This window comes from Anomaloglossus baeobatrachus, chromosome 8 (genome assembly GCF_048569485.1).
Source record: "Anomaloglossus baeobatrachus isolate aAnoBae1 chromosome 8, aAnoBae1.hap1, whole genome shotgun sequence".
Classification (NCBI taxonomy): domain Eukaryota; kingdom Metazoa; phylum Chordata; class Amphibia; order Anura; family Aromobatidae; genus Anomaloglossus; species Anomaloglossus baeobatrachus.
Genome location: NC_134360.1, coordinates 679,837 through 707,624, shown reverse-complemented (window position 1 = coordinate 707,624; position 27,788 = coordinate 679,837). Strand labels below are relative to the sequence as shown.

The 27,788-nt window shown below is 50.0% G+C and overlaps 1 protein-coding gene across 1 annotated transcript in view; it reads right to left on the bottom strand.

Annotated features, from left to right (window-relative positions):
• Positions 1-27,788, bottom strand: part of NUP210 (nucleoporin 210) — a 315,482-nt gene that overhangs the window by 19,646 nt on the left and 268,048 nt on the right. Inside the window, exon 35 of the mRNA XM_075321239.1 lies at positions 7,931-8,077. Coding sequence (XP_075177354.1) covers positions 7,931-8,077 — 147 coding nt within the window. The remainder of the gene's footprint in view (positions 1-7,930; positions 8,078-27,788) is intronic.

Here is a 27,788-nt window from a genome sequence, read left to right as displayed (position 1 = left end):
CATCTGCATTTTGGTGTTGGCTGCCCCTTCTATATTGTATGGTAAAGTTATAGGGCTGCAGAGCCAGGCTCCATCGCAGTAATCGTCCATTGTCCCCAGAGACTCTGTTCAGCCAGGTGAGGGGATTGTGATCAGTAACCACAGTGAATTCCCGTCCATACAGATACGGCCGTAGTTTCTTAAGGGCCCACACTACAGCCAGACATTCCTTCTCAACAGTTGCATAGGCCACTTCTCGGTCCAGCAGTTTCCGGCTGAGATAGGCGATGGGGTGCTCGTCCCCAGCTGCATTCACCTGGCTGAGGACAGCTCCCAGTCCATAAGCAGAGGCATCCGTTTGCACAATGAATCTCCTCTTGTAGTCTGGAGCAGCCAGGACAGGATCGCAGATCAAAGCATCCTTCAGCCGGTTAAAAGCCTCATCACAGGCTGGAGTCCAGATCACCAGCCGGGGCATTGTTTTCTTGGTCAGGTCGGTAAGAGGCTTGGCCACAGTACTGAAATGAGAAACAAATTTTCGGTAATAACTGGCAGTGCCCAGAAAAGCCATAACTTGTTTCTTAGTTTGGGGTACAGGCCAGTCTCTAATAGCCTGGATTTTGGCAGGCTCAGGTCGGAGCTTCCCTCCTCCCACTCTATGTCCTAGGTACTGGACTTCCCCCATCCCCAATTGGCATTTATCGGGTCGAATAGTTAGGCCGGCTGCAAGAATCAGGTCCAAAATAATGGCTACTTGATTCAGATGTTCCTCCCATGTGTGGCTGAAGACGGCGATATCATCCAAGTAGGCACAAGCAAAGTCATCACATCCCCGGAGGATCTGATCCACCATTCTCTGGAAGGTGGCCGGGGCATTTTTCATTCCAAAAGGCATGCTTAGAAATTCATACAGACCAAAGGGGGTTATAAAAGCGGACCGTTCTCTCCCTTCATCCGTTAGAGGGATCTGCCAGTATCCCTTACTGAGATCCAAGGTAGTGACATATCGGGACCCAGCCAGTCGGTCTAGAAGTTCGTCAATACGAGGCATTGGGTAAGGATCGCTGACGGTATGGTCGTTTAGTCGCCGATAGTCCACACAAAATCGAGTACTCCCATCCTTCTTGGGTACTAACACCACAGGGGAGGCCCAAGGGCTATGGGAGGCCTGGATTACCCCAAGCTGTAACATCTCCTCCAGTTCGTGCTGCATGGTGTTTCGAACTGATTCAGGTACCCGGTAAGGAGCCAGTTGTATGGGACGGATGCCCTGAGTGTCCACATGATGTTGGGTGACGGTGGTTCGACCTGGTTGGGATGAGAAAGCAGCCCGTCTCTGTTGAAGCACTTCCAGCATCTGGATTTTCTGTAAGGAGTCCAGGTAATCTCCCAGGGGAACCTGTTCCACAGTGGATGGGGCTCTCGCTGCTTCCACGAGATCAGGTAGAGAGTCCTCATCCTCTTGACCATCTTCTGAAGCCAACCGACAGCTTGCTATCATTGGAATGTTCCGGTCATGGTACTCCTTAATCATATTCACATGGACAGTCTTTTGCCTTAGCCCCTGATCATCTAAAGCAAGAAGGTAATTGGTATCATTCAGTTTTCTGAGAACCCAGAAGGGACCCTCCCATGTGGTCTGCAGTTTATTCTGCCGATGGGGAACAATCATTAAGACTTGTTGTCCTTCTACAAACTCCCGATAGCGTGCGTTACGGTCATACCATGTCTTCTGTCTGGTTTGAGCCATACGCAAATGACTCTGTGCAAAACTAGCAAGTTGGGCCAAGGTTTCTCGCAGCTTTAGGACATAAGGGACAACAGGGGTTCCTGTATCTTCAACTTGCCCCTCCCAGTATTCCTTGAGCAGGGTTAAGGGTCCTCGGACCTTTCTTCCATAGAGTAGTTCAAAGGGGGAGAACCCAGTGGACTCCTGGGGAACTTCCCGATAGGCAAACAAGAGATGGGGTAGGTACTTCTCCCAGTCTGAATCTCGGCCCGTGAAGGCCCTCAGCATATTCTTCAGAGTGCCGTTGAATCGTTCACAAAGTCCATTTGTTTGGGGATGATACGGGGTCGTTCGGATCGCTCGTACTCCACAGGTGCGCCACAGACACTGGACCAACTCTGACATAAACTGGGAGCCTTGGTCCGACAAGATCTCACTGGGGAATCCTACTCTGGTAAAAATAATAACCAAGGCCTCGGCCACCTTGGCTGCAGAGATACTTGACAAGGCCACGGCTTCTGGATATCGGGTGGCGTAGTCCACAACAGTGAGAATGTACTGCTTTCCAGATTTACTTGGTTTAACCAGAGGTCCAATGATATCAACAGCTACTCTTTGAAAGGGTTCTTCTATTATAGGGAGCGGTTGCAGGGGTGCCTTTGGGTGATCTCCGGGTCGCCCTCTACGCTGACATATGTCACAAGTTCGGCAGAAATGCGCCACTGCTTGGGAAATCCCCGGCCAATAAAAAGTTTGAGTCAATCGTCTCTCGGTGCGGGTTTTGCCTTGATGGCCAGCCGTAGGAATGTCATGAGCCAGGTGTAATAGGGGAATTCTGTACTTTTGAGGAAGAATCAGCTGTTTGCTATAAGTCCAGGGCTTATCTAGGGAGTCGTCATTGGCAACCCGATACAGAAGCCCATTTTCTCTGATAATTCTTTCTCCGTTTTCCCCTAGCTGCCCTATTTCAGCCCGAGTTCTAAAACTAGCAAGGGTGGGGTCAGTCTCTACTTCTTGTCTAAACTGAACTTTATCCCAATTAACATTCATATTATCCCCACAAGAAGAATCACTCACCGGCTGTAATGGCAGTTCTGGTGGCCTCAGTTCCATGGATGGGTTGTACACGTCCACATGGGCTGCTCTCTTGGCTTGACTTCTGGTTACCGCACCGACAAAGTGGCAATGAAGATTCCCCACATCATTTCCTAGAAGAACGTCTGCAGGGAGGCCGCTCATCACACCGACCACACATTGTCTTGCCCCAAAGCCATAATCCAGGGTCACACTCGCTCTTGGAATATATCTCTGGGTACCTCCTGCCAGTTCAATGGCAATTCCTGGTCCCTTTTGAATTGCTTGTGGTTGAATTACTCGGGGATCAACTATGGTGAGGAAAGCCCCAGTGTCACGGAAGCCAACAACTTTTTGGCCATCCAGCACGACCTCCTGTAGATGTTTGTCCTGAAGATCAGAAGAACAGGTGGCTGGAGCTCGCACCCCATAGACTCCGGGTAGGGGAGCCAGGATATCTGAGTCACTTGGCAAGTCATCAGGCACAGAATCCAGCTCTTCTCCTGGTGAAGGTGTCTGTAGGTAATGAACAGGCAAAGGCGGTCTGTAGCTGTTCTGTCTACGAACACCTGGACATTGGAATTGCATGTGCCCAGGCTGCCCACATCCATAACATCTGCGCTCTGGGATTCTTCCTCCGCGTCGTATTCCCAAAGGTGGAGCATGAGTAATGCGAGGCACAGTCACACGAAGGTCCCCATGAGTTGACGGTCTAGGGTGATGGTGAACATTGGGGCCAGAAGGACCAGGGGCCACCAGCGTTGGGGGGTTGGTGTTTTTTTTCTCACTGGGTAGTAGTTTTTTCCACTGAGGCTTGATGGTGAGAGCCTCATCAGCTAGAGCTGCAGCTTCCTCCACAGTGGCTGGTCTCCTTTCACGCACCCATTCCCGGATCTCAGCGGGGCACTTGAAGTAAAACTGCTCTTTTAGGAGGACCTGGAGGACGGTCTCCAAGGTTAAGGCCTCCTCTGCCTCCAACCAACGATGCCACAGATGTTTGAGTTTGTGGGCATACATCTTGAAGGACACTTCCTCATCACATGCTAGAGTACGGAACTGAGTCCTGTAAGTGTCTGGCGTTACAGCATAATGTTCTAGAATAGTCTGTTTAATATCCGCATACTCACAGTTCCACCGAGGGTCCATAGCTCTATAGGCTGCAGCAGCTCCACCCTCTAAGAGCCCAACCAGATGCCGGACGCGCTCCCTTTCTGGGACTTCCATTAATCGACACTGATGCTCAAAGTCCTGGAAGAAGCCCTCAATGTCACCAGCAGCCTCATTAAACTGCTTGAAGTCTTTGCGGGACACTCTGGGAAGTTCCCTCATGATGGGTGCTGGGGTTACAGTCTGTCTGGAACCTCTCGCGGCTTCCACAGCGAGCTGCTTATCCAGCAATGCCATCTCCTCCATCCTGCGCTCCTTCTCTTCAGCTCCACGCATGGCCTCCCTCTTATCTTCTATGGTGGCCTCATCTCCAAGCAGTGCCATCTTTTCCTTGTACCACACAACCCATTGACTTTTTTGGGTATTCACCTCCGGCTCCCGTCTTTGCTCCCCTTGCTGTGGAAATTGTTCCTCGGTGCCATCTTGCAGGCAAGCGTGTTCCAATGCCTCAATTAGTTGCTCCTTAGAGAGTCCTTTGTAGCCGACACCTAATTCACGGGCCTTTGTTTGTAGACTCGCCACAGTCCAGTTCCTGTATCCTGAGGTTCTGGTTTCAGACGTCGATTGGCTGTTGTCCTCCATTTCTTCTGCTCTGATCCCACTGCTGCCACCAGTTTGTGACGGGGTGTACATCAGAGCAAAGAGAGACAACAGGCCGAGGATGATCCAACAGGTTTACTAACAGGAATACAGGAACAGCACACGACAAGTCCAAATAAAACAGATTCGGGGGCACCTCCCGATAATCCAAAGTGCCAGATCACAACGTAATAGTCCTTTTCAGAGTCCCAGAAATCCCACACAATCCACTGGACGGCGAGGTCTGTCCGCAGATTCAGATCTCGCTCCCTTCCTCTTCAAAAACTCAACTCCCAACTGCATTTAGAAACAGGAGTGAATTGTTTGAGCTCGTGGGCCCGCCCCTCAAGGGTAGGGGTCTATGCAATGGTTGGGCCCACTAGAAGATTCTAGGTTGGCTCCGAGATGTCTACAGGTTTGTGTAGTTGGCGTTATCCACTGCTTACGAAACAATGAGAAGTTCCCCTGGCTGTGTGGACAAGAGATAATTGCATTATGGGCCCAGAGACACAGGAGATGGGGGGAAGGTATGGTTACTTACATCCCAAGACATTTCAAAGTGTTCAGTAAGTACAACCAAAGGAAAGTGACATCACATCCTGACATAGTATTACAGCAAATACAGTGAGAAGGTAAAATACATCATGACAGTGTGCCCTCCGGATTCCACAGCTCGGACCCCCAGTGAAGCGTTTGCTTTCCAGGATGCAGCAGCTGCAGCAGCCAGCGCCGATCAGTGTGAGAACGCTGATAAAATGGCGCTGGAGTGAGGAGGGGGGGCGGGGATTAGGCCAAGAGCGGGAAACCGGAGGGCCAAGGAGAGATACAGGGGAGGGAAACATCTCCTCAGAGAGGAGTGTCCTCCCCTCTGCTGAACGGCCGGTGGGCGGCGCCACACTGTTCCCCTGCATGAATGACATGCAGGGGAAGCTGAAACCGAAACTAGGCCGCAACTGAAGCCGGGGCCTAGATTTTTACATGCGGCCGACGAGCAGGCACCCTCGGCGCGGTTCTCAGGAAAAACCCAGAGAACCGGCCGGAATTCACAGCAAAGTCAAAAGACACACTCTCCCCATAATAAATGTACCCGGGACCCCTGAAAAACGTCTCAATACTTAGCTTTTGAGACGCAGGGCCATGTCCCTGGGGGGGGGGGTTAAGCGCTCCGTCCGGCAGGAACCTGACAGGGCTGCGGATGGAGACCGGTCTCCTGCAAAGCAGAGAGGACCGTGATGGCTCCCACTTCAAGCCAGAGCCTCAGAGGATGGTGAAGGAGTGCGGCATGTGAAGGCTCCAGCCTTGTAAAGTCAACCTTAACAGCACCGTCGACACAGTGGGAGTCCAGACTGGACCCGCTTTTCTCCATATCTTTGAAATCAAAATCTTAAAAATTAAAAATCAGAGAATGCATGTGTGTGTGTGACCTCCTGAAACACAAAGCATTGAACTGGTTAGATTGTCATCCAGGGGGTGTATATAGCCCGGAGGGAGGAGCTACACGTTTGAGTGTAGTACTTTGTGTGTCCTCCGGAGGCAGAAGCTATACACCCATGGTCTGGGTCTCCCATAAGGAACGATGAAGAAAACGGATGCGGCTGCCGGCTCCGTTTTTGTAAACTGAACATGCTGAAAAAACGGATACAGCAAGAAAAAAAACGGACAAAACGGATGCAAAACGGATCAGTTTTTTTTACGCATCCGGCATAACGGATCCGTTAAAAAACTGATCCGGTGGATACGGTTTTTACATTTTTTGCTGGATACGTTGGATCAGGAAAAAAAAGGATTGTGCCTGAATGCAGAAAACTGATGTGTGAAAGTAGCCTAAGAAGTTCCTACTCTACAGTCGTTACCTGTATTAATTGCACCTGTTTGAACCAGTTACCTCTATAAAAGACACCTGTCAACACAATCAATTACACTCCAACCTCTCCACAATGGCCAAGAAGAAAGAGCTGTCTAAGGACACAAGGGACAAAATTATAGACCTGCACAAAGCTGGAATGGGCTACAGGACAATAGGTAAGCAGCTTGGTGAGAAGGCAACAACTGTTGGCACAATTATTAGAAAATGGAAGAAATACAAGATGTCTGTCGATCTTACTCATTCTGAGGCTCCATGCAAGAACTTGCCTCATGGGGTAAGGAGGATTCTGAGAAAGGTCAGGAATCAGCCCAGAAGTGCACAGGAGGACCTTGTCAATGAACTGAAGAGAGCTGGGACTACAGTCTCAAAGATTACAGCTAATAACACACTACGCCGTCGTGTGTTAATATCCTGCAGGCTTGCAACATGGACATGTCCAGGCCCATTTGAAGTTCTCCAATGACCACCTGGATGATCCAGAGGAGGCCTAGGAGAAGGTCATGTGTTCAGCTGACACCAAAATAGAACTTTTTGGCATCAACTCAATGTGTTTGGAAAAAGAAGAAATACGAGTACAATGTCAAGAACACCGTCCCAACTGTGAAGCATGGGGGTGGAAACATCATCCTTTGGTGGTGGTTTTCTGCAAAGGGGACAGGACAACTGCATCGTATTGAAAAAGAGGCTGTATGGGGTCATGTATTGTGAGATTTTGGTCAACAACCTCCTTCCCTCAGTAAGATCATTGAAGATGGGTCATGACTGGGTCTTCCAGCATGACAATAACCTGAAACACACAGCCAGTGCAACTAAGGAGCAGATCAATAAGAAGCATTTCAAAGTCCTGGAGTGCCTAGCCAGTCTCCAGACCTGAGCCCAATAGGAAAACTGTGGAGGAGGGGAAACTCAATGTTGTCCAGTGACAGGCCAAAAACCTGAAAAATCTGGAGAAGATCTGTATTGAGGAGTGACCTGAAAGATCTGGAGAAGATCTGAATGGAGCAGTACACCAAAATCCATGCAGCAGAGTGTGTAAACCTGGTCAAGTAGTAACAGAAACGTCCAAACTCTGTAACTGCAAAAAAAGGTTTCTACTAAATATTAAAGTTCTGTTTTTCTATTGTATCAAATACTTATTTTATACAATAAAATGCACATTAATTATTTAAAAATCTTACAATGGGATTTTCTGGATTTTTTTTGTCCTGTGTCACAGTTGAAGTTGCGTACGATATAAATTACAGACCTCTCCATTCTTTGTAGATGGGAAAACTGCAAAATCGGCAGAGGATCAAATCCTTATTTTCCCCACTGTATATGGTGGCCCGAAAAGGACTTGTAATGGCAATGTGATTTTTACACAGCTCAAGGAAATGTTTAACTACGTGAATGAGTTTCTGATTCAAAGTGAAAATGCTCAAAGAAGTTAATTGACATTATACTAAAGGGCTCAGCTATATGTTACCAGGACAAGTGGAAAAGGTCAGATTCCATCGTCATACAAAACAAAATCATGTTTATTACAATCATCATACCTGTCTCCACATCAAATCCCATTGTAATCGAAAATATTTCAGGAGGTGGAAAATCAGGATTCTGATTTTTAAAATGCAGATGACAATGGATGAGGTTTTCTGGGTGAAGATCCTGAATTGTTTCTATCTGGGCGGAAGAACATTCCCCTTAAAATGATCAGAAAAAAAGACATTTTGATTTTTAAATATTAATAGTCCAAAACCATCAAAGAAACAGCAGAAAAACACAATAAAATGAATGGTTGCCGTACTGCTCTGGACAGCTTTATTAAACTTGTGTTAATTGATGTAATAATATTTATTCACTTATGTAGCGCTATTAATTCCATAGCACTGTACATACATCAGCAACATTGGGGATCACACTCAATTCCCTATCAGTATGTCTTTGGAGTGTAGAAGGAAACCGGAGAACCCGGAGGAAACCCACGCAAACAAGGGCAGAACATCCTTGCAGATGTTGTCCTTGTTGAGATTTGAACACAGGACCCCAGCGCTGCAAGACCGCAGTGCTAACCACTGAGCCACCACAAGACCGCAGTGCTAACCACTGAGCCACCACAAGACCGCAGTGCTAACCACTGAGCCACCACAAGACTGCAGTGCTAACCACTGAGCCACCACAAGACCGCAGTGCTAACCACTGAGCCACAACAAGACCGCAGTGCTAACCACTGAGCCACCACAAGACCGCAGTGCTAACCACTGAGCCACCACTTGACCGCAGTGCTAACCACTGAGCCACCACAAGACCGCAGTGCTAACCACTGAGCCCCCCGGCCCTCTGACCTGCTTTCCCGCCCCCCCGGTCCTCGGAGCAGCGTGCCCGCCCCCCCCGGTCCTCGGAGCAGCGTGCCCGCCCCCTGGTCCTCGGAGCAGCGTGCCCGCCCCCTGGTCCTCGGAGCAGCGTGCCCGCCCCCCTGGTCCTCGGAGCAGCGTGCCCGCCCCCTGGTCCTCGGAGCAGCGTGCCCGCCCCCTGGTCCTCGGAGCAGCGTGCCCGCCCCCTGGTCCTCGGAGCAGCGTGCCCGCCCCCTGGTCCTCGGAGCAGCGTGCCCGCCCCCTGGTCCTCGGAGCAGCGTGCCCGGTGCCTGCTCTCCGATGCTGTGAGTCCGGCGCTGCTGTGTGTCCAGCGCCAGCCCTCTGCTGCTGTGTGCCCTGTCCAGTGCTTTGTGGCCCCCTCCCCTCAGTGCTGTGTGCGCCCCAATGCTGTGTATCACCACAGGTTTGTGTGTCCCTCCCCCCCACTGATGTCAGGGCTCCGCAAGTGATCTGTGCCCCTCTGGTGTGGCGCCTGCGCCCCAGCCCCTCTGGTGTGGCGCCTGCACCCCAGCCCCTCTTGTGATGTGCATGTCCTCAGCGTCTCCTGTGACTTATACATCACAGGAGGGGCGGGGGGCACATACATCACAAGAGGGGCGGGGGGCACATACATCACAAGAGGGGCGGGGGGCACATACATCACAAGAGGGGCGGGGGGCACATACATCACAAGAGGGGCTGGGGGCACATACATCACAAGAGGAAAAATAACCTATATAAGGCCTCTCATAGTTCTGAAATAGATTCCAATATATTAGATAGCAACCTATAAAGAATCCAGGAATCGTACTTTATATTTATAATATCAAATTTTATTTATACAAAGTGCTCGTGCAAAAATCATATAAAAATTTCATCATACACAGGATAACATTTTTGGGATATAGGGAGGGATGTCAAGCCGCACTTATAAGGAGTGGCACAATGTTACAGTAGCTGCATCTGCCCGTATAGTAACGGCCAGTGTAAATGGACATATCATATGTTTACAGGAGTGGACCAATGGGGATGTAGTCTACAAATGCATAGTATATAATACCAGTGTTGTAAATTTTATACTAGTATGAAAATATGAACACCCTATATAAAATATGGGTATGTCAACAGGCACTATATAGACTGATTAGAGGGTACTATAATTTGCATGCCATAATAGTTTAAGGTAGCAAGCATGTGCCTATAGTATTGCCCCCATCTATCTACTTAGCCCCATAATTCAGTCCAATTACCTGTTGTCATTTGTACACAATATGCGTCCACAGCAGCACCGCAACTTGCACCTACTCCAACCTCAGGGGCACATACATCACAAGAGGGGCTGGGGGCACATACATCACAAGAGGGGCTGGGGGCACATACATCACAAGAGGGGCTGGGGGCACATACATCACAAGAGGAGCTGGGGCACATACATCACAGGAAGGCTGGAGGCATATACATCACAGGAGGGACTGGGGGCATATACATCACAGGAGGGGCTGGGGGCACATACATCACAAAAGGGGCTGGGGGCACATACATCACAAGAGGGGCTGGGGGCATATACATCACAAGAGGAGCTGGGGCACATACATCACAAGAGGGGCGGGGGGCACATACATCACAAGAGGGGCGGGGGGCACATACATCACAAGAGGGGCGGGGGGCACATACATCACAAGAGGGGCTGGGGGCACATACATCACAAGAGGAAAAATAACCTATATAAGGCCTCTCATAGTTCTGAAATAGATTCCAATATATTAGATAGCAACCTATAAAGAATCCAGGAATCGTACTTTATATTTATAATATCAAATTTTATTTATACAAAGTGCTCGTGCAAAAATCATATAAAAATTTCATCATACACAGGATAACATTTTTGGGATATAGGGAGGGATGTCAAGCCGCACTTATAAGGAGTGGCACAATGTTACAGTAGCTGCATCTGCCCGTATAGTAACGGCCAGTGTAAATGGACATATCATATGTTTACAGGAGTGGACCAATGGGGATGTAGTCTACAAATGCATAGTATATAATACCAGTGTTGTAAATTTTATACTAGTATGAAAATATGAACACCCTATATAAAATATGGGTATGTCAACAGGCACTATATAGACTGATTAGAGGGTACTATAATTTGCATGCCATAATAGTTTAAGGTAGCAAGCATGTGCCTATAGTATTGCCCCCATCTATCTACTTAGCCCCATAATTCAGTCCAATTACCTGTTGTCATTTGTACACAATATGCGTCCACAGCAGCACCGCAACTTGCACCTACTCCAACCTCAGGGGCACATACATCACAAGAGGGGCTGGGGGCACATACATCACAAGAGGGGCTGGGGGCACATACATCACAAGAGGGGCTGGGGGCACATACATCACAAGAGGAGCTGGGGCACATACATCACAGGAAGGCTGGAGGCATATACATCACAGGAGGGACTGGGGGCATATACATCACAGGAGGGGCTGGGGGCACATACATCACAAAAGGGGCTGGGGGCACATACATCACAAGAGGGGCTGGGGGCATATACATCACAAGAGGAGCTGGGGCACATACATCACAAGAGGGGCTGGGGGCATATACATCACAAGAGGAGCTGGGGCACATACATCACAGGAAGGCTGGAGGCATATACATCACAGGAGGGACTGGGGGCATATACATCACAGGAGGGGCTGGGGACATATACATCACAGGAGGGGCTGGGGGCATATACATGTCCCCAGCCCCTTGTGTGATGTATGTGCCCCCAGTGTCTCCTGTGATGTATATACAGCGTCTGTTATGTGATGTATATGATTTACCAATCTTATCACAAAGAGTTGACTGCGCTCCAGACCCAAACAAAAATGAAAAAGCAGCTGTGAGAGGCAACACGATTAGTATCACAAAACATCATAGCCGCGCCACAGTAAGGGTAAGTTAATTAATTGTTTGACCAAATATAGCAGGGTCATTTTCACTTTGCTAATTATGTGCGGCCCCTCGAAGGTTGGTAGAAATTTCCAAATGGCCCCCGGCAGTAAAAAAGGTTACCCACCCCTGTTCTAGATAATGCTGAACTCTGGGGAACAGACAAGACAATAGAGTGAATGTGAAATCTCACTGCTGGAAGGCAGATAACAGACTTCTGCATATTTTACACTCTGGAGCTGTCACATAACCAGAAGGAAGGAAAACTCAATACTTGTTTCTCCCGCTGTATGTATGTACATAATATAATTCCTAAGTAAATGGTTGCCACTTTAAGATTGAATGGTAATCTATAACAAATTATAATTTTGGCATGACCTGCTGAGAAGTTAATAATGAAAATATATTATGTAACTTTAAAAACCTAAATCTGTTCACAACTTAAGATACTTTACAAAATACATTTCGGCATTAGACAGTATTGATAAAAAAAAGCCCCATTCACAAACCCATATGTCCTGTTCAGAGTATAAGCCGAAGTTCGGGTCCGGATCCCTACAAATGGTTCATACATCGCGGCCCATACGTGGAATGCGACACACACGTGGGAATGTGGCCTAATACCTATCCAGGGAAAATTTGGACTAGACTTTTAGACAAGACAGCCTTAAAGGGGGTTCTGCCAAGAACTAATCTTAAAGTTGATTTTAATCAATAGATCTTGTAATAACAACAATTTCCATAATTAGATGTTATAGAAAATGTTCCTGTGCTGAGATAATCTTATATATAAGCCCCAGCTGTGTACTGTGTAATGGCCGTGTCTGAACGTAAAGAACATGGTCTGATCATACCACATCTCCAGGGACGGGACGCAGAAGAGTATACAGACATTACACCCGGGGGAGGACACAGAAGAGTATACAGACATTACACCCGGGGAGAACACAGAAGAGTATACAGACATTACACCCGGGGGAGGACACAGAAGAGTATACAGACATTACACCCGGGGAGAACACAGAAGAGTATACAGACATTACACCGGGGGAGGACACAGAAGAGTATACAGACATTACACCCGGGGAGAACACAGAAGAGTATACAGACATTACACCCGGGGAGAACAGAAGAGTATACAGACATTACACCCGGGGAGAACACAGAAGAGTATACAGACATTACACCCGGGGAGAACACAGAACAGTATACAGACATTACACCCGGGGGAGGACACAGAAGAGTATACAGACATTACACCCGGGGAGAACACAGGAGAGTATACAGACATTACACCCGGGGGAGGACACAGAAGAGTATACAGACATTACACCCGGGGGAGGACACAGAAGAGTATACAGACATTACACCCGGGGAGGACACAGAAGAGTATACAGACATTACATCCGGGGGAGGACACAGAAGAGTATACAGACATTACACCCGGGGAGGACACAGAAGAGTATACAGACATTACACCCGGGGAGGACACAGAAGAGTATACAGACATTACACCCGGGGGAGGACACAGAAGAGTATACAGACATTACACCCGGGGAGAACACAGAAGAGTATACAGACATTACACCCGGGGGAGGACACAGAAGAGTATACAGACATTACACCCGGGGAGAACACAGAAGAGTATACAGACATTACACCCGGGGAGAACACAGAAGAGTATACAGACATTACACCCGAGGAGGACACAGAGGAGTATACAGACATTACACCCGGGGAGGACACAGAAGAGTATACAGACATTACACCCGGGGAGAACACAGAACAGTATACAGACATTACACCCGGGGGAGGACACAGAAGAGTATACAGACATTACACCCGGGGAGAACACAGAAGAGTATACAGACATTACACCCGGGGGAGGACACAGAAGAGTATACAGACATTACACCCGGGGAGAACACAGAAGAGTATACAGACATTACACCCGGGGAGAACAGAAGAGTATACAGACATTACACCCGGGGAGAACACAGAAGAGTATACAGACATTACACCCGAGGAGGACACAGAGGAGTATACAGACATTACACCCGGGGAGAACACAGAACAGTATACAGACATTACACCCGGGGAGAACACAGAAGAGTATACAGACATTACACCCGAGGAGGACACAGAGGAGTATACAGACATTACACCCGGGGAGGACACAGAAGAGTATACAGACATTACACCCGGGGAGAACACAGAACAGTATACAGACATTACACCCGGGGGAGGACACAGAAGAGTATACAGACATTACACCCGGGGAGAACACAGGAGAGTATACAGACATTACACCCGGGGGAGGACACAGAAGAGTATACAGACATTACACCCGGGGGAGGACACAGAAGAGTATACAGACATTACACCCGGGGAGGACACAGAAGAGTATACAGACATTACATCCGGGGGAGGACACAGAAGAGTATACAGACATTACACCCGGGGAGGACACAGAAGAGTATACAGACATTACACCCGGGGAGAACACAGAAGAGTATACAGACATTACACCCGGGGGAGGACACAGAAGAGTATACAGACATTACACCCGGGGAGAACACAGAAGAGTATACAGACATTACACCCGGGGGAGGACACAGAAGAGTATACAGACATTTCACCCGGGGAGGACACAGAAGAGTATACAGACATTACACCCGGGGAGAACACAGAAGAGTATACAGACATTATACCCGGGGAGAACAGAAGAGTATACAGACATTACACCCGGGGAGAACACAGAACAGTATACAGACATTACACCCGGGGGAGGACACAGAAGAGTATACAGACATTACACCCGGGGAGAACACAGGAGAGTATACAGACATTACACCCGGGGGAGGACACAGAAGAGTATACAGACATTACACCCGAGGAGGACACAGAGGAGTATACAGACATTACACCCGGGGAGGACACAGAAGAGTATACAGACATTACACCCGGGGAGAACACAGAACAGTATACAGACATTACACCCGGGGGAGGACACAGAAGAGTATACAGACATTACACCCGGGGAGAACACAGGAGAGTATACAGACATTACACCCGGGGGAGGACACAGAAGAGTATACAGACATTACACCCGGGGGAGGACACAGAAGAGTATACAGACATTACACCCGGGGAGGACACAGAAGAGTATACAGACATTACATCCGGGGGAGGACACAGAAGAGTATACAGACATTACACCCGGGGAGGACACAGAAGAGTATACAGACATTACACCCGGGGAGAACACAGAAGAGTATACAGACATTACACCCGGGGGAGGACACAGAAGAGTATACAGACATTACACCCGGGGAGAACACAGAAGAGTATACAGACATTACACCCGGGGGAGGACACAGAAGAGTATACAGACATTTCACCCGGGGAGGACACAGAAGAGTATACAGACATTACACCCGGGGAGAACACAGAAGAGTATACAGACATTATACCCGGGGAGAACAGAAGAGTATACAGACATTACACCCGGGGAGAACACAGAAGAGTATACAGACATTACACCCGAGGAGGACACAGGAGAGTATACAGACATTACACCCGGGGGAGGACACAGAAGAGTATACAGACATTACACCCGGGGAGAACACAGAAGAGTATACAGACATTACACCCGGGGAGAACACAGAAGAGTATACAGACATTACACCCGGGGAGAACAGAAGAGTATACAGACATTACACCCGGGGAGAACACAGAAGAGTATACAGACATTACACCCGAGGAGGACACAGAGGAGTATACAGACATTACACCCGGGGAGGACACAGAAGAGTATACAGACATTACACCCGGGGAGAACACAGAACAGTATACAGACATTACACCCGGGGGAGGACACAGAAGAGTATACAGACATTACACCCGGGGAGAACACAGGAGAGTATACAGACATTACACCCGGGGGAGGACACAGAAGAGTATACAGACATTACACCCGGGGGAGGACACAGAAGAGTATACAGACATTACACCCGGGGAGAACACAGAAGAGTATACAGACATTACACCCGGGGAGAACACAGAAGAGTATACAGACATTACACCCGGGGAGAACAGAAGAGTATACAGACATTACACCCGGGGAGAACACAGAAGAGTATACAGACATTACACCCGAGGAGGACACAGAGGAGTATACAGACATTACACCCGGGGAGGACACAGAAGAGTATACAGACATTACACCCGGGGAGAACACAGAACAGTATACAGACATTACACCCGGGGGAGGACACAGAAGAGTATACAGACATTACACCCGGGGGAGGACACAGAAGAGTATACAGACATTACACCCGGGGAGAACACAGAAGAGTATACAGACATTACACCCGGGGGAGGACACAGAAGAGTATACAGACATTACACCCGGGGAGAACACAGAAGAGTATACAGACATTACACCCGGGGAGGACACAGAAGAGTATACAGACATTTCACCCGGGGAGGACACAGAAGGAGTATACAGACATTACACCCGGGGAGGACACAGAAGAGTATACAGACATTACACCCGGGGGAGGACACAGAAGAGTATACAGACATTACACCCGGGGAGAACACAGAAGAGTATACAGACATTACACCCGGGGGAGGACACAGAAGAGTATACAGACATTACACCCGGGGAGAACACAGAAGAGTATACAGACATTACACCCGGGGAGGACACAGAAGAGTATACAGACATTACACCCGGGGAGGACACAGAAGAGTATACAGACATTACACCCGGGGAGGACACAGGAGAGTATACAGACATTACACCCGGGGAGACACAAGAGTATACAGACATTACACCCGGGGAGGACACAGAAGAGTATACAGACATTACACCCGGGGAGAACACAGAAGAGTATACAGACATTACACCCGGGGAGAACACAGAAGAGTATACAGACATTACACCCGGGGAGAACAGAAGAGTATACAGACATTACACCCGGGGAGAACACAGAAGAGTATACAGACATTACACCCGAGGAGGACACAGAAGAGTATACAGACATTACACCCGGGGAGGACACAGAAGAGTATACAGACATTACACCCGGGGGAGGACACAGAAGAGTATACAGACATTACACCCGGGGAGAACACAGAAGAGTATACAGACATTACACCCGGGGAGGACACAGAAGAGTATACAGACATTACACCCGGGGAGGACACAGAAGAGTATACAGACATTACACCCGGGGAGAACACAGAACAGTATACAGACATTACACCCGGGGGAGGACACAGAAGAGTATACAGACATTACACCCGGGGGAGGACACAGAAGAGTATACAGACATTACACCCGGGGAGAACACAGAAGAGTATACAGACATTACACCCGGGGAGAACACAGAAGAGTATACAGACATTACACCCGGGGAGAACACAGAAGAGTATACAGACATTACACCCGGGGAGAACACAGAAGAGTATACAGACATTACACCCGGGGGAGGACACAGGAGAGTATACAGACATTACACCCGGGGAGACACAGAAGAGTATACAGACATTACACCCGGGGAGGACACAGAAGAGTATACAGACATTACACCCAGGGAGCACACAGAAGAGTATACAGACATTACACCAGGGGAGACACAGAAGAGTATACAAACATTACACCCGGGGAGACACAGAAGAGTATACAGACATTACACCAGGGGAGACACAGAAGAGTATACAGACATACAGCATGGGATTACAAATGATTCTGTGAGGTAAAACATTCCCCCGCCTATTTTTAAAAACCGCTTTACCTCAAAGAATCCCGTGCTGTTATGTCTGTATACTTTATGTCCCTCCGGCCCAGGCGATGTGTTATGATCAGACACGGCCATTACACAGGACATACCAGGGACACATATATATTAGATTATCTTAGCAAGCACAGGAACATCTAATATATAAAGCTGAATGTGTGTATGTATGTATGTATGTATGTATGTATGTATGTACGTACGTACGTACGTACGTACGTACGTACGTATGTATGTGTATGGTGTGTGTCCGGGATTGGCATCTGTACCGTCGCAACTACAGCCACAAAATTTTGCACACTCACACGCCTGTACCCCGAGAGCGTCATAGGCTATGTTGTGAGGGGAAATTTTAACCCCGCGCGTTCCAATTTACCAATCAATTTTGCCCCTATCTACATAATGGGGAAAAAGTGAAACGAAAAGTGTATCCGCACCGTCGCATTTACAATCACAAAATTTTGCACAGACACCTCACGTGACCCAGGGAACGTCGTAGACTATGTTTTCACAGGAAAATTTAACCCTGCGCTTTACAGTTACTCTCTAAAAAGAAGGGAATTTTGTTTACTTACCGTAAATTCCTTTTCTTCTAGTTCCTATTGGGAGACCCAGACAATTGGGTGTATAGCTTCTGCCTCCGGAGGCCACACAAAGTATTACACTTTAAAAAGTGTAACCCCTCCCCTCTGCCTATACACCCTCCCGTGCATCACGGGCTCCTCAGTTTTGGTGCAAAAGCAGGAAGGAGGAAACTTATAAATTGGTCTAAGGTAAATTCAATCCGAAGGATGTTCGGAGAACTGAAACTATGAACCAAAGGAACAATTCAACATGAACAACATGTGTACACAACAGAACAACAGCCCGAAGGGAACAGGGGCGGGTGCTGGGTCTCCCAATAGGAGCTAGAAGAAAAGGAATTTACGGTAAGTAAACAAAATTCCCTTCTTTGTCGCTCCATTGGGAGACCCAGACAATTGGGACGTCCAAAAGCAGTCCCTGGGTGGGTAAAAGAATACCTCGATAAAAAGAGCCGAAAACGGCCCCCTCTTACAGGTGGGCAACCGCCGCCTGAAGGACTCGCCTACCTAGGCTGGCATCTGCCGAAGCATAGGTATGCACCTGATAGTGTTTCGTGAAAGTGTGCAGACTAGACCAGGTAGCCGCCTGACACACCTGCTGAGCCGTAGCCTGGTGCCGCAATGCCCATGACGCACCCACGACTCTGGTAGAATGGGCTTTCAGCCCTGAAGGAACCGGAAGCCCAGAAGAACGGTAGGCTTCAAGAATCGGTTCCTTGATCCACCGAGCCAAGGTTGACTTGGACGCCTGCGACCCTTTACGCTGGCCAGCGACAAGGACAAAGAGCGCATCTGAACGGCGCAGGGGCGCCGTGCGAGACACGTAGAGCCGGAGTGCTCTCACTAGATCTAACAAGTGCAAATCCTTTTCACATTGGTGAACTGGATGAGGGCAAAATGAAGGTAAGGAGATATCCTGATTGAGATGAAAAGGGGATACCACCTTAGGGAGGAATTCCGGGACCGGACGCAGAACCACCTTATCCTGGTGAAAAAACAGGAAGGGGGCTTTGCATGACAACGCTGCTAGCTCCGACACTCTACGGAGTGATGTAACCGCCACTAGAAAAGCCACCTTCTGCGAAAGACGTGATAGAGAGACATCCCGCAGCGGCTCGAAAGGTGGTTTCTGAAGAGCCCTTAGCACTCTGTTAAGATCCCAAGGTTCCAGCGGCCGCTTGTAAGGTGGGACTATGTGGCAAACTCCCTGCAGGAACGTGCGGACCTGCGGAAGTCTGGCTAGACGCTTTTGAAAAAACACGGAAAGCGCCGAAACTTGTCCCTTGAGAGAGCCGAGAGACAAACCCTTGTCCATTCCGGATTGAAGGAAGGAAAGAAAGGTGGGTAAGGCAAATGGCCAGGGGGTAAAACCCTTATCAGAGCACCAGGATAAGAAGATCCTCCAAGCCCTGTGATAGATCTTGGCGGACGTTGGTTTCCTGGCCTGTCTCATAGTGGCAATGACATCTTGAGATAACCCTGAGGACGCTAGGATCCAGGACTCAATGGCCACACAGTCAGGTTGAGGGCCGCAGAATTCAGATGGAAAAATGGCCCTTGAGACAGCAAGTCTGGTTGGTCTGGGAGTGCCCACGGTTGACCCACCGTGAGGTGCCACAGATCCGGGTACCACGACCTCCTCGGCCAGTCTGGAGCGACGAGGATGGCGCGGCGGCAGTCGGACCTGATCTTGCGTAACACTCTGGGCAGCATTGCCAGAGGAGGAAACACATAAGGTAGTCGAAACTGCGACCAATCCTGAACTAATGCGTCCGCCGCCAGAGCTCTGTGATCTTGAGACCGTGCCATGAATGCCGGGACTTTGTTGTTGTGCCGAGACGCCATGAGATCGACGTCCGGCGTTCCCCAGCGGCAACAGATCTCTTGAAACACGTCCGGGTGAAGAGACCATTCCCCTGCGTCCATGCCCTGGCGACTGAGGAAGTCTGCTTCCCAGTTTACTACGCCCGGGATGTGAACTGCGGAGATGGTGGATGCTGTGGCCTCCGCCCACAGCAGAATCCGCCGAACTTCCTGGAAGGCTTGACGGCTGCGCGTGCCGCCCTGATGGTTGATGTACGCGACCGCCGTGGCGTTGTCCGACTGTATGCGGATCTGCCTGCCCTCCAGCCAGCGATGAAACGCCTTCAGGGCTAGATACACTGGCCTTATCTCCAGAACATTGATCTGAAGGGAGGACTCTGTCGGAGTCCAGGTTCCCTGAGCCCTGTGGTGGAGAAAAAACGCTCCCCACCCTGACAGACTCGCATCCGTCGTGACCACAGCCCAGGATGGGGGCAGGAAGGATTTTCCCTTCGACAGAGAAGTGGGAAGAAGCCACCACTGAAGAGAGGTTTTGGCTGCCAGGGAAAGAGAGACGTTCTTGTCCAGGGACGTCGACCTCCTGTCCCATTTGCGGAGAATGTCCCATTGGAGTGGACACAGATGAAACTGCGCAAAGGGGACTGCCTCCATTGCTGCCACCATCTTCCCCAGGAAGTGCATGAGGCGCCTCAAGGGGTGTGACTGGGCCCGAAGAAGAGAGTGCACCCCTGTCTGCAGCGAACGCTGTTTGTCCAGCGGTAGCTTGACTATCGCTGAGAGAGTATGAAACTCCATCCCGAGGTAAGTCAGTGATTGGGTCGGTGTCAGTTTTGACTTTGGGAAATTGATGATCCACCCGAATCTCTGGAGAGTCTCCAGAGCCACGGTCAGGCTGTGTTGACATGCCACCCGGGAGGGTGCTTTGACTAGGAGATCGTCCAAGTAAGGGATCACCGAGTGGCCTTGAGAGTGTAGGACCGCCACAACGGATGCCATGACCTTGGTGAAGACCCGTGGGGCTGTCGCCAGGCCGAACGGCAGTGCCACAAACTGAAGATGTTCGTCCCCGATGGCGAAACGCAGGAAGCGTTGATGCTCTGGTGCGATCGGCACATGGAGATAAGCATCCCTGATGTCGATTGATGCTAGGAAGTCTCCTTGGGACATCAAAGCGATGACCGAGCGGAGACATTCCATGCAAAACCGTCTGGTTCTCACATGTCTGTTGAGCAGTTTGAGGTCCAGAACGGGACGGAATGATCCATCCTTTTTTGGCACCACGAACAAGTTGGAGTAAAACCCGCGACCACGTTCCTGAAGGGGAACGGGGATCACAACTCCTTCTGTCTTCAGAGTGTTCACCGCCTGAAAAAGTGCCTCGGCTCGCTCGGGGGGCGGAGATGTTCAGAAGAAACGAGTCGGGGGACGAGAGCTGAACTCTATCCTGTAACCGTGAGACAGAATGTCTCTCACCCATCGGTCTTGGACATTTGGCCACCAGGCGTCGCAAAAGCGGGAGAGCCTGCCACCGACCGAGGATGCGGTTTGGGGAGGCCAAAAGTCATGAGGAGGCCGCCTTGGAGACGGTGCCTCCGGCGGTCTTTGGAGGACGTGACTTAGACCGCCATGAATAAGAGTTCCTCTGGCCCTTCTGTGGCCTGTTGGACGAGGAAGGTTGGGACCTGGCTGAGGGCCGAAAGTACCGAAACCTCGATTGAATTTTCCGTTGCTGAGGTCTGTTTGGCTTGGACTGGGGTAAGGACGAGTCCTTTCCCTTGGATTGCTTAATAATTTCATCCAATCGCTCGCCAAACAATCGGTCGCCGGAAAATGGCAAACCGGTTAAGAACTTCTTGGAAGCAGAGTCTGCCTTCCATTCGCGTAGCCACATGGCCCTGCGGACTGCCACCGAATTGGCGGACGCTACCGCTGTACGGCTAGCAGAGTCCAGGACGGCATTCATGGCGTAGGATGAAAATACCGACGCCTGAGAAGTCAAGGACGCAACTTGCGGAGCAGAGGTACGTGTGACCGCATTAATCTCAGACAGAGAAGCTGAGATAGCTTGGAGTGCCCACACGGCTGCGAAGGCCGGGGCAAAAGACGCGCCTGTGGCTTCATAGATGGATTTCATCAGGAGCTCTATCTGCCTGTCAGTGGCATCCTTGAGCGATGAACCATCTGCCACTGATACTACGGATCTAGCCGCCAGTCTAGAGACTGGCGGATCCAACTTGGGACATTGAGCCCAACCCTTAACTACGTCAGAGGGGAAGGGGTAACGTGTGTCATTAAGGCGCTTAGTAAAGCGCTTGTCCGGAAATGCTCTGTGCTTCTGGACAGCCTCTCTGAAGTTAGAGTGATCGAAAAACGCACTCCGTGTACGTTTGGGAAACCTAAACTGGTGCTTTTCCTGCTGCGAATCCGACTCCTCTATAAGTGGAGTTGGGGGAGAGAGATCTAGCACCTGGTTGATGGACGCTATAAAGGTCATTTACTATGGCGTCCCCTTCAGGTGTATCAAGATTGAGAGCAACGTCAGGTTCAGAGCCCTGAGCTGAGACATCCGCTTCATCCTCCAGAGAGTCATCAAGCTGAGACCCCGAACAGCGTGATGAAGTCGGGGAAGATTCCCAGCGAGCCCGCTTAGCCGGTCTGGGACTGCGGTCCGTGCCGGAGTCCTCCCCGTGAGACCTAGGGGCCACCCCAGGAGCACGCTGCGGCGCAGCCCGAGAGGGGCCTGGGGGCGATGATCCTACAGTGCCCGGGGCCTGTGTAAGGACCGGTCTGGACTGCAAGGCTTCTAGTATCTTAGCAGATCATCTGTCCATAGACTGAGTCATGGATTGTGAAAGCGACTCAGAGTTTCTCAGCCAAAACTGCAAACTCTGTCCCTGCCACCTGGATAGGGGCAGCCGGCGGTTCTACCTGAGCCGAGGGTCCCACCAGTGCCCGAGGCTCCGGCTGAGCGAGTGCAACAGGGGCCGAGCATTGCTCACAGTGAGGGTAGGTGGAACCTGCAGATAACATAGCCACACAAGAGGTACAGGTTGCAAAATAACCCTGTGTCTTGGCACCCTTGCTCCTTGTGAACGACATGCTGTTGTCTCCTAGGAGAGTGATCACTGAGGGTATATAGCCAAAAGCAAAAACAATGCGGCCGAACAGAGAAAATGTATACAGATATATAAATAAATATATACACTTCGGCACCCTGGGGGGACCAGCACTGGTGACCGGTGTGGCTTACCGACTGCCCAAAGCGGTTGTGTGTCCACCAGATTCCCTGCCTTGGGCCTCCCAGAGCTGCAGAGCTCGTTCCTGAAATCCTCCACCGGCAGAATGATTGTAAAAATGGTTGCCGGAGCTCTCAGGGGAGGAGGGGGCCGTGGGCGGCGACTAATAAAGTGCGGGAATCTGGTGCCCCACAGTGATCAGTGAGGGGGGAGGAGGACACCTAAAGTATGCTCCAGCCCTCACTGTCGACGTCAGGTCGACCGTCCCGCCCTTACCCCTGACTGGCAGGCCCGGGGGCGGGAGTTATAGTACTAGGCCGCAGAAGCCGGGGACTAAATTTAATACCGCGGCCGACAAACAAGCACGGTCGGCGCGGTAATCCCGGTCGTCATAAAAATACAGCAGCCGCTGCAGTGTCTGTGACACGAGCGCTCCATACACCGTCCCCAAGGGGACACAGAGTACCTTTTGGATGCAGGGCCTGTCCCTGATGATATTAAGTCTCCTGTCCGGCAGATTCCCACAGGGGCTGCGGAGGGAGCCCGGTCCCAGTGCATGGATGACCGGTTAGGATCCCACTTCTCCCAGAGCCTCTAAGGGATGGGGAAGGAAAACGGCATGTGGCTCCAGCCTCTGTACCCGCAATGGGTACCTCAACCTTAACAGCACCGCCGACTTAGTGGGGTGAGAAGGGAGCATGCCGGGGGCCCTGGGGCCCTCTTTTCTTCCATCCGATATAATCAGCAGCTGCTGCTGACTAAAATGTGGAGCTTGAGTGAATGTGTGCCTCCTTCAACACAAAGCACAAAACTGAGGAGCCCGTGATGCACGGGAGGGTGTATAGGCAGAGGGGAGGGGTTACACTTTTTAAAGTGTAATACTTTGTGTGGCCTCCGGAGGCAGAAGCTATACACCCAATTGTCTGGGTCTCCCAATGGAGCGACAAAGAAACATGCCTTCATTAAAGTAAATGGAGCCTGGAACTACAGGTTATTTGTAGGAACTGTGATTGGTTGCTATAGGAACAAAAGACATTCATAGTATAAGAAGCTTATATGTGGGGTAATAAGATGTCGGTTGGGAGACTGATAGAGAGAGAGAGAGAGACAGACAGACGGGGAACGAGACAGACGGGGAACGAGACAGACGGGGAACGAGACAGACGGGGAACGAGACAGACGGGGAACGAGACAGACGGGGAACGAGACAGACGGGGAACGAGACAGACGGGGAACGAGACAGACGGGGAACGAGACAGACGGGGAACGAGACAGACGGGGAACGAGACAGACGGGGAACGAGACAGACGGGGAACGAGACAGACGGGGAACGAGACAGACGGGGAACGAGACAGACGGGGAACGAGACAGACGGGGAACGAGACAGACGGGGAACGAGACAGACGGGGAACGAGACAGACGGGGAACGAGACAGACGGGGAACGAGACAGACGGGGAACGAGACAGACGGGGAACGAGACAGACGGGGAACGAGACAGACGGGGAACGAGACAGACGGGGAAAGAGACAGACGGGGAAAGAGACAGACGGGGAAAGAGACAGACGGGGAAAGAGACAGACGGGGAAAGAGACAGACGGAGCACATTACTTGGCCAATTTAGTTAAATCTGTGTGGAATATCTGTGGTGTTGAAATATATGTTGTGAAATGCTTCTATTAGCTTAGTTTTTGCCTTTTAATAATTACATTTCTATTTGTTTTATGGTTTTTGTGTGGAGAATACATTTTTGTTAATACATTCTATTTTGTTAACAGCAGTTATTAACCCGGTCGAAGCCGGGAAGTACAGCTAGTTTTATATAATGTCCAATTGTGGAGATTATCATTGCAAGATCTATTGATTAAAATTAACTTTGTTTGTGGGAATCCCCTTTAAAGTTGGCATATTTTAAGTTTCCACCATATAGCAGGTGACAGGGGCAAAACAACTGCGGTCGCAGGGAACACGACCGGGCTCGGGGATGCAGGGGGCCCGGAGACCCTAGCCCCTGCCTCAGCTGTCGTGCGCCCGAGGGTGCCCATCGAGTTGAAATGCATCGCTGACCATCGAGACCAGTCATGTCCCTATACTGCGATGCACGCTGCCGACCAAACAGAATCCGTCAGCTTTCATCTGCGTCCCAGTGACTGAGGGCAGCACATGAAAATGATGTCATGTGTTGCCATAGCACCGACGCAGATGAAAGATACCGGTCCTGCTCACTGGGGGATGCCGTTAGAACCAAGACATATTTACCAGGATGAGGACATATGTACCAGGAGGGCCCCAGGAGGGGGACAGTATATATCAGGATGGGGACTGTAGATACTAGCAGGGGGACAGTATATACCAGGATGGGTGACAAATATACCAGGTTGTGGCCTAGAATGGGGGACATTTATACCAGGATGGGGGGGCCAGGATGGGGTATATTAGAAGAGGACGGGGGACATTACTACATATTGGGGGTGGGGGGAGGGCAACTTGTAACTCTGTATAGGATTTAGAACGCCAAGTGTATACATACATACATATGCATACATCTGACCAACATGGGGGGGTCCAAATTGTGAACTAGGGCCCATCAAACGCTAGTTATGCCACTGCTAGGTGGCTTACTTTGAGCTAGAAATTTGTGCCAAAACTTTGCATCTGTTTGTTGGAAAGGGATATGACCGTGTGGTCCACTTTTCAGTAAGGGCAGGTCTTGTTAGACCAAGCTCAGAGTGCATCTAAAGCACAAATGTGGTGCAAGTCCATTAATTGCGACAATCCCAGCACTTAACCAGGCGCTTTCAGATTGCCCTGGTGCAGTGGCAATTGGGGTAATAAGGGGTTAATGTCAGCTGACAGCTGACACTAAGCCTTAGATTAGTAATGGGAGGAGTGTATGAGACCCCCCCAATTACTAATCTGTAAGTGAAAAGAAATAAACACCTCAGTTCAGTGAGGTCCCCTGAGGTGAGGTTACCTGCGGTCATAGGTGGAGGGCCGTGGGAAGCTCCACCTGTGGTTGCAGCTAACCTGAGTGATGTCACTGCTGATCGCCGCTCAGTCTCTGCCTGAAGTCCACAGCGGGCAATCATATTCCATGATCACGCGCTGTGACTTTGTATGTAGTACTGCTGGAATCATCGTGGGACCTCGTGTAGTTTAATGTCGAACCTGCAGCGGTGTTTTGAGGGTTAATAAAGTGGTGAAAGAGGGTGTTTTTTTGTATTTTATTTCAAATAAAGGATGTTTCGGTGTTTGTGTTTATTTTTTTCCCTTACAGATATTAGTAATGGGGGGGTGGGGGGGTCTCAGACGCGGCCTATTACTAATCTAGGACTTAGTGGCAGTTGCGGGCTGCCATTAACCCCCTATTGCCCTAACTGCCACCGCACTTGGGCAAATTGGGAAGAGCAGGGTTAAGTGCTGGGATCGTCACATCTAATGAAGCGGCAATTCTGGGCGGCTGCAGGCTGCTATCTTAAGGCTGGGGGTACCCAATAACCACGGGTCTCCCCAGACTGAGAATACCAGCCCCCAGATGTCAGTTTTTATCATGGCTGGGTATCAAAATTTTTTTAACTATTTATTTAAATAAGTTATAAAAAAAAAAAAAAAAAAGCATGCTGTTCCTCCTATTTTGATATACAGCCAAGATAAGTGTTACGGGGGGTCTGGCAGATTAGGAAAAAGGTGGTGAATATCCCAATTGCCAGTCGGGGGCCACCGTACTCCAAGATGGTAAAAGGAGCTGCTGGCAACCCGTAGGTCAGGCGGATAATAGAGAGCTGGGGTGGCTCTGAAATAATATGTACCTGATCCAAGTTAGGCGTCACTTGGACCAGGACTATTGTGAACCCTGTTCACGCCACAGGGTACACACATCCAAACCAGGAACTCCCCGGTTAACACCACAGAGTTCCTGGGGTACACTGTCCATGTGTGTAGGGGGCACACCCAGACAGGAGACGCAGCAGCCACAGCACAGTTAACTCCACTGGTCTGCTACAACAGGACTGGAGCGATAGGAGGGGAAGCGCGGCACCTGACCCCAAAATGCTGAGCCACGAATCTTGGCGTGACAGGCACCGGACACCTAACCCTACCTACTGCTTCCAGAACTAGTGGCTGTAGCTGCAATGTGGCTCTAATCACAGGTATGAGCATGTGAAGACTGCGCACCTCCATGCGGTCTCCAGGCCCTTTTAACACCTAGGGTCTGCCCCAAACCCAGGATGAGCCACAATGGCACCTCCAGGGTCCAATAGCAGAGTGCCACATTATCAGTGACATCACCAGCGGCCTATCCGGAACCACCATGTCACTGACGACACAAGGGCAGCACAGCCCCAAACACCTTACCAGTCATCGTCTGATGACCAATGGTGTGTTGCCAGGTCATAGGGGCGGGCCTCCGTGAGCTAGTCCGGAGTGGCCACATGATCAGGATACCTGATGCTATCCAGCCTATCAGGGCCTGCCACCTCACGGACATGCCCAGTGAAGTTCTTACCGGATTTAGCCCTTAATGCACTAAGTGCCTGAGCATGCTCAGTAGCCTGAACCACAGACTTTTCTCAGAAATGAGACTATCAGCCTGAGCATGCTCAGTAGGCACAACACAAGACTTGGACACAGAACAGAGTCCAAGTAACTGAGCAAAGAGGCTTTTCACACTAAGT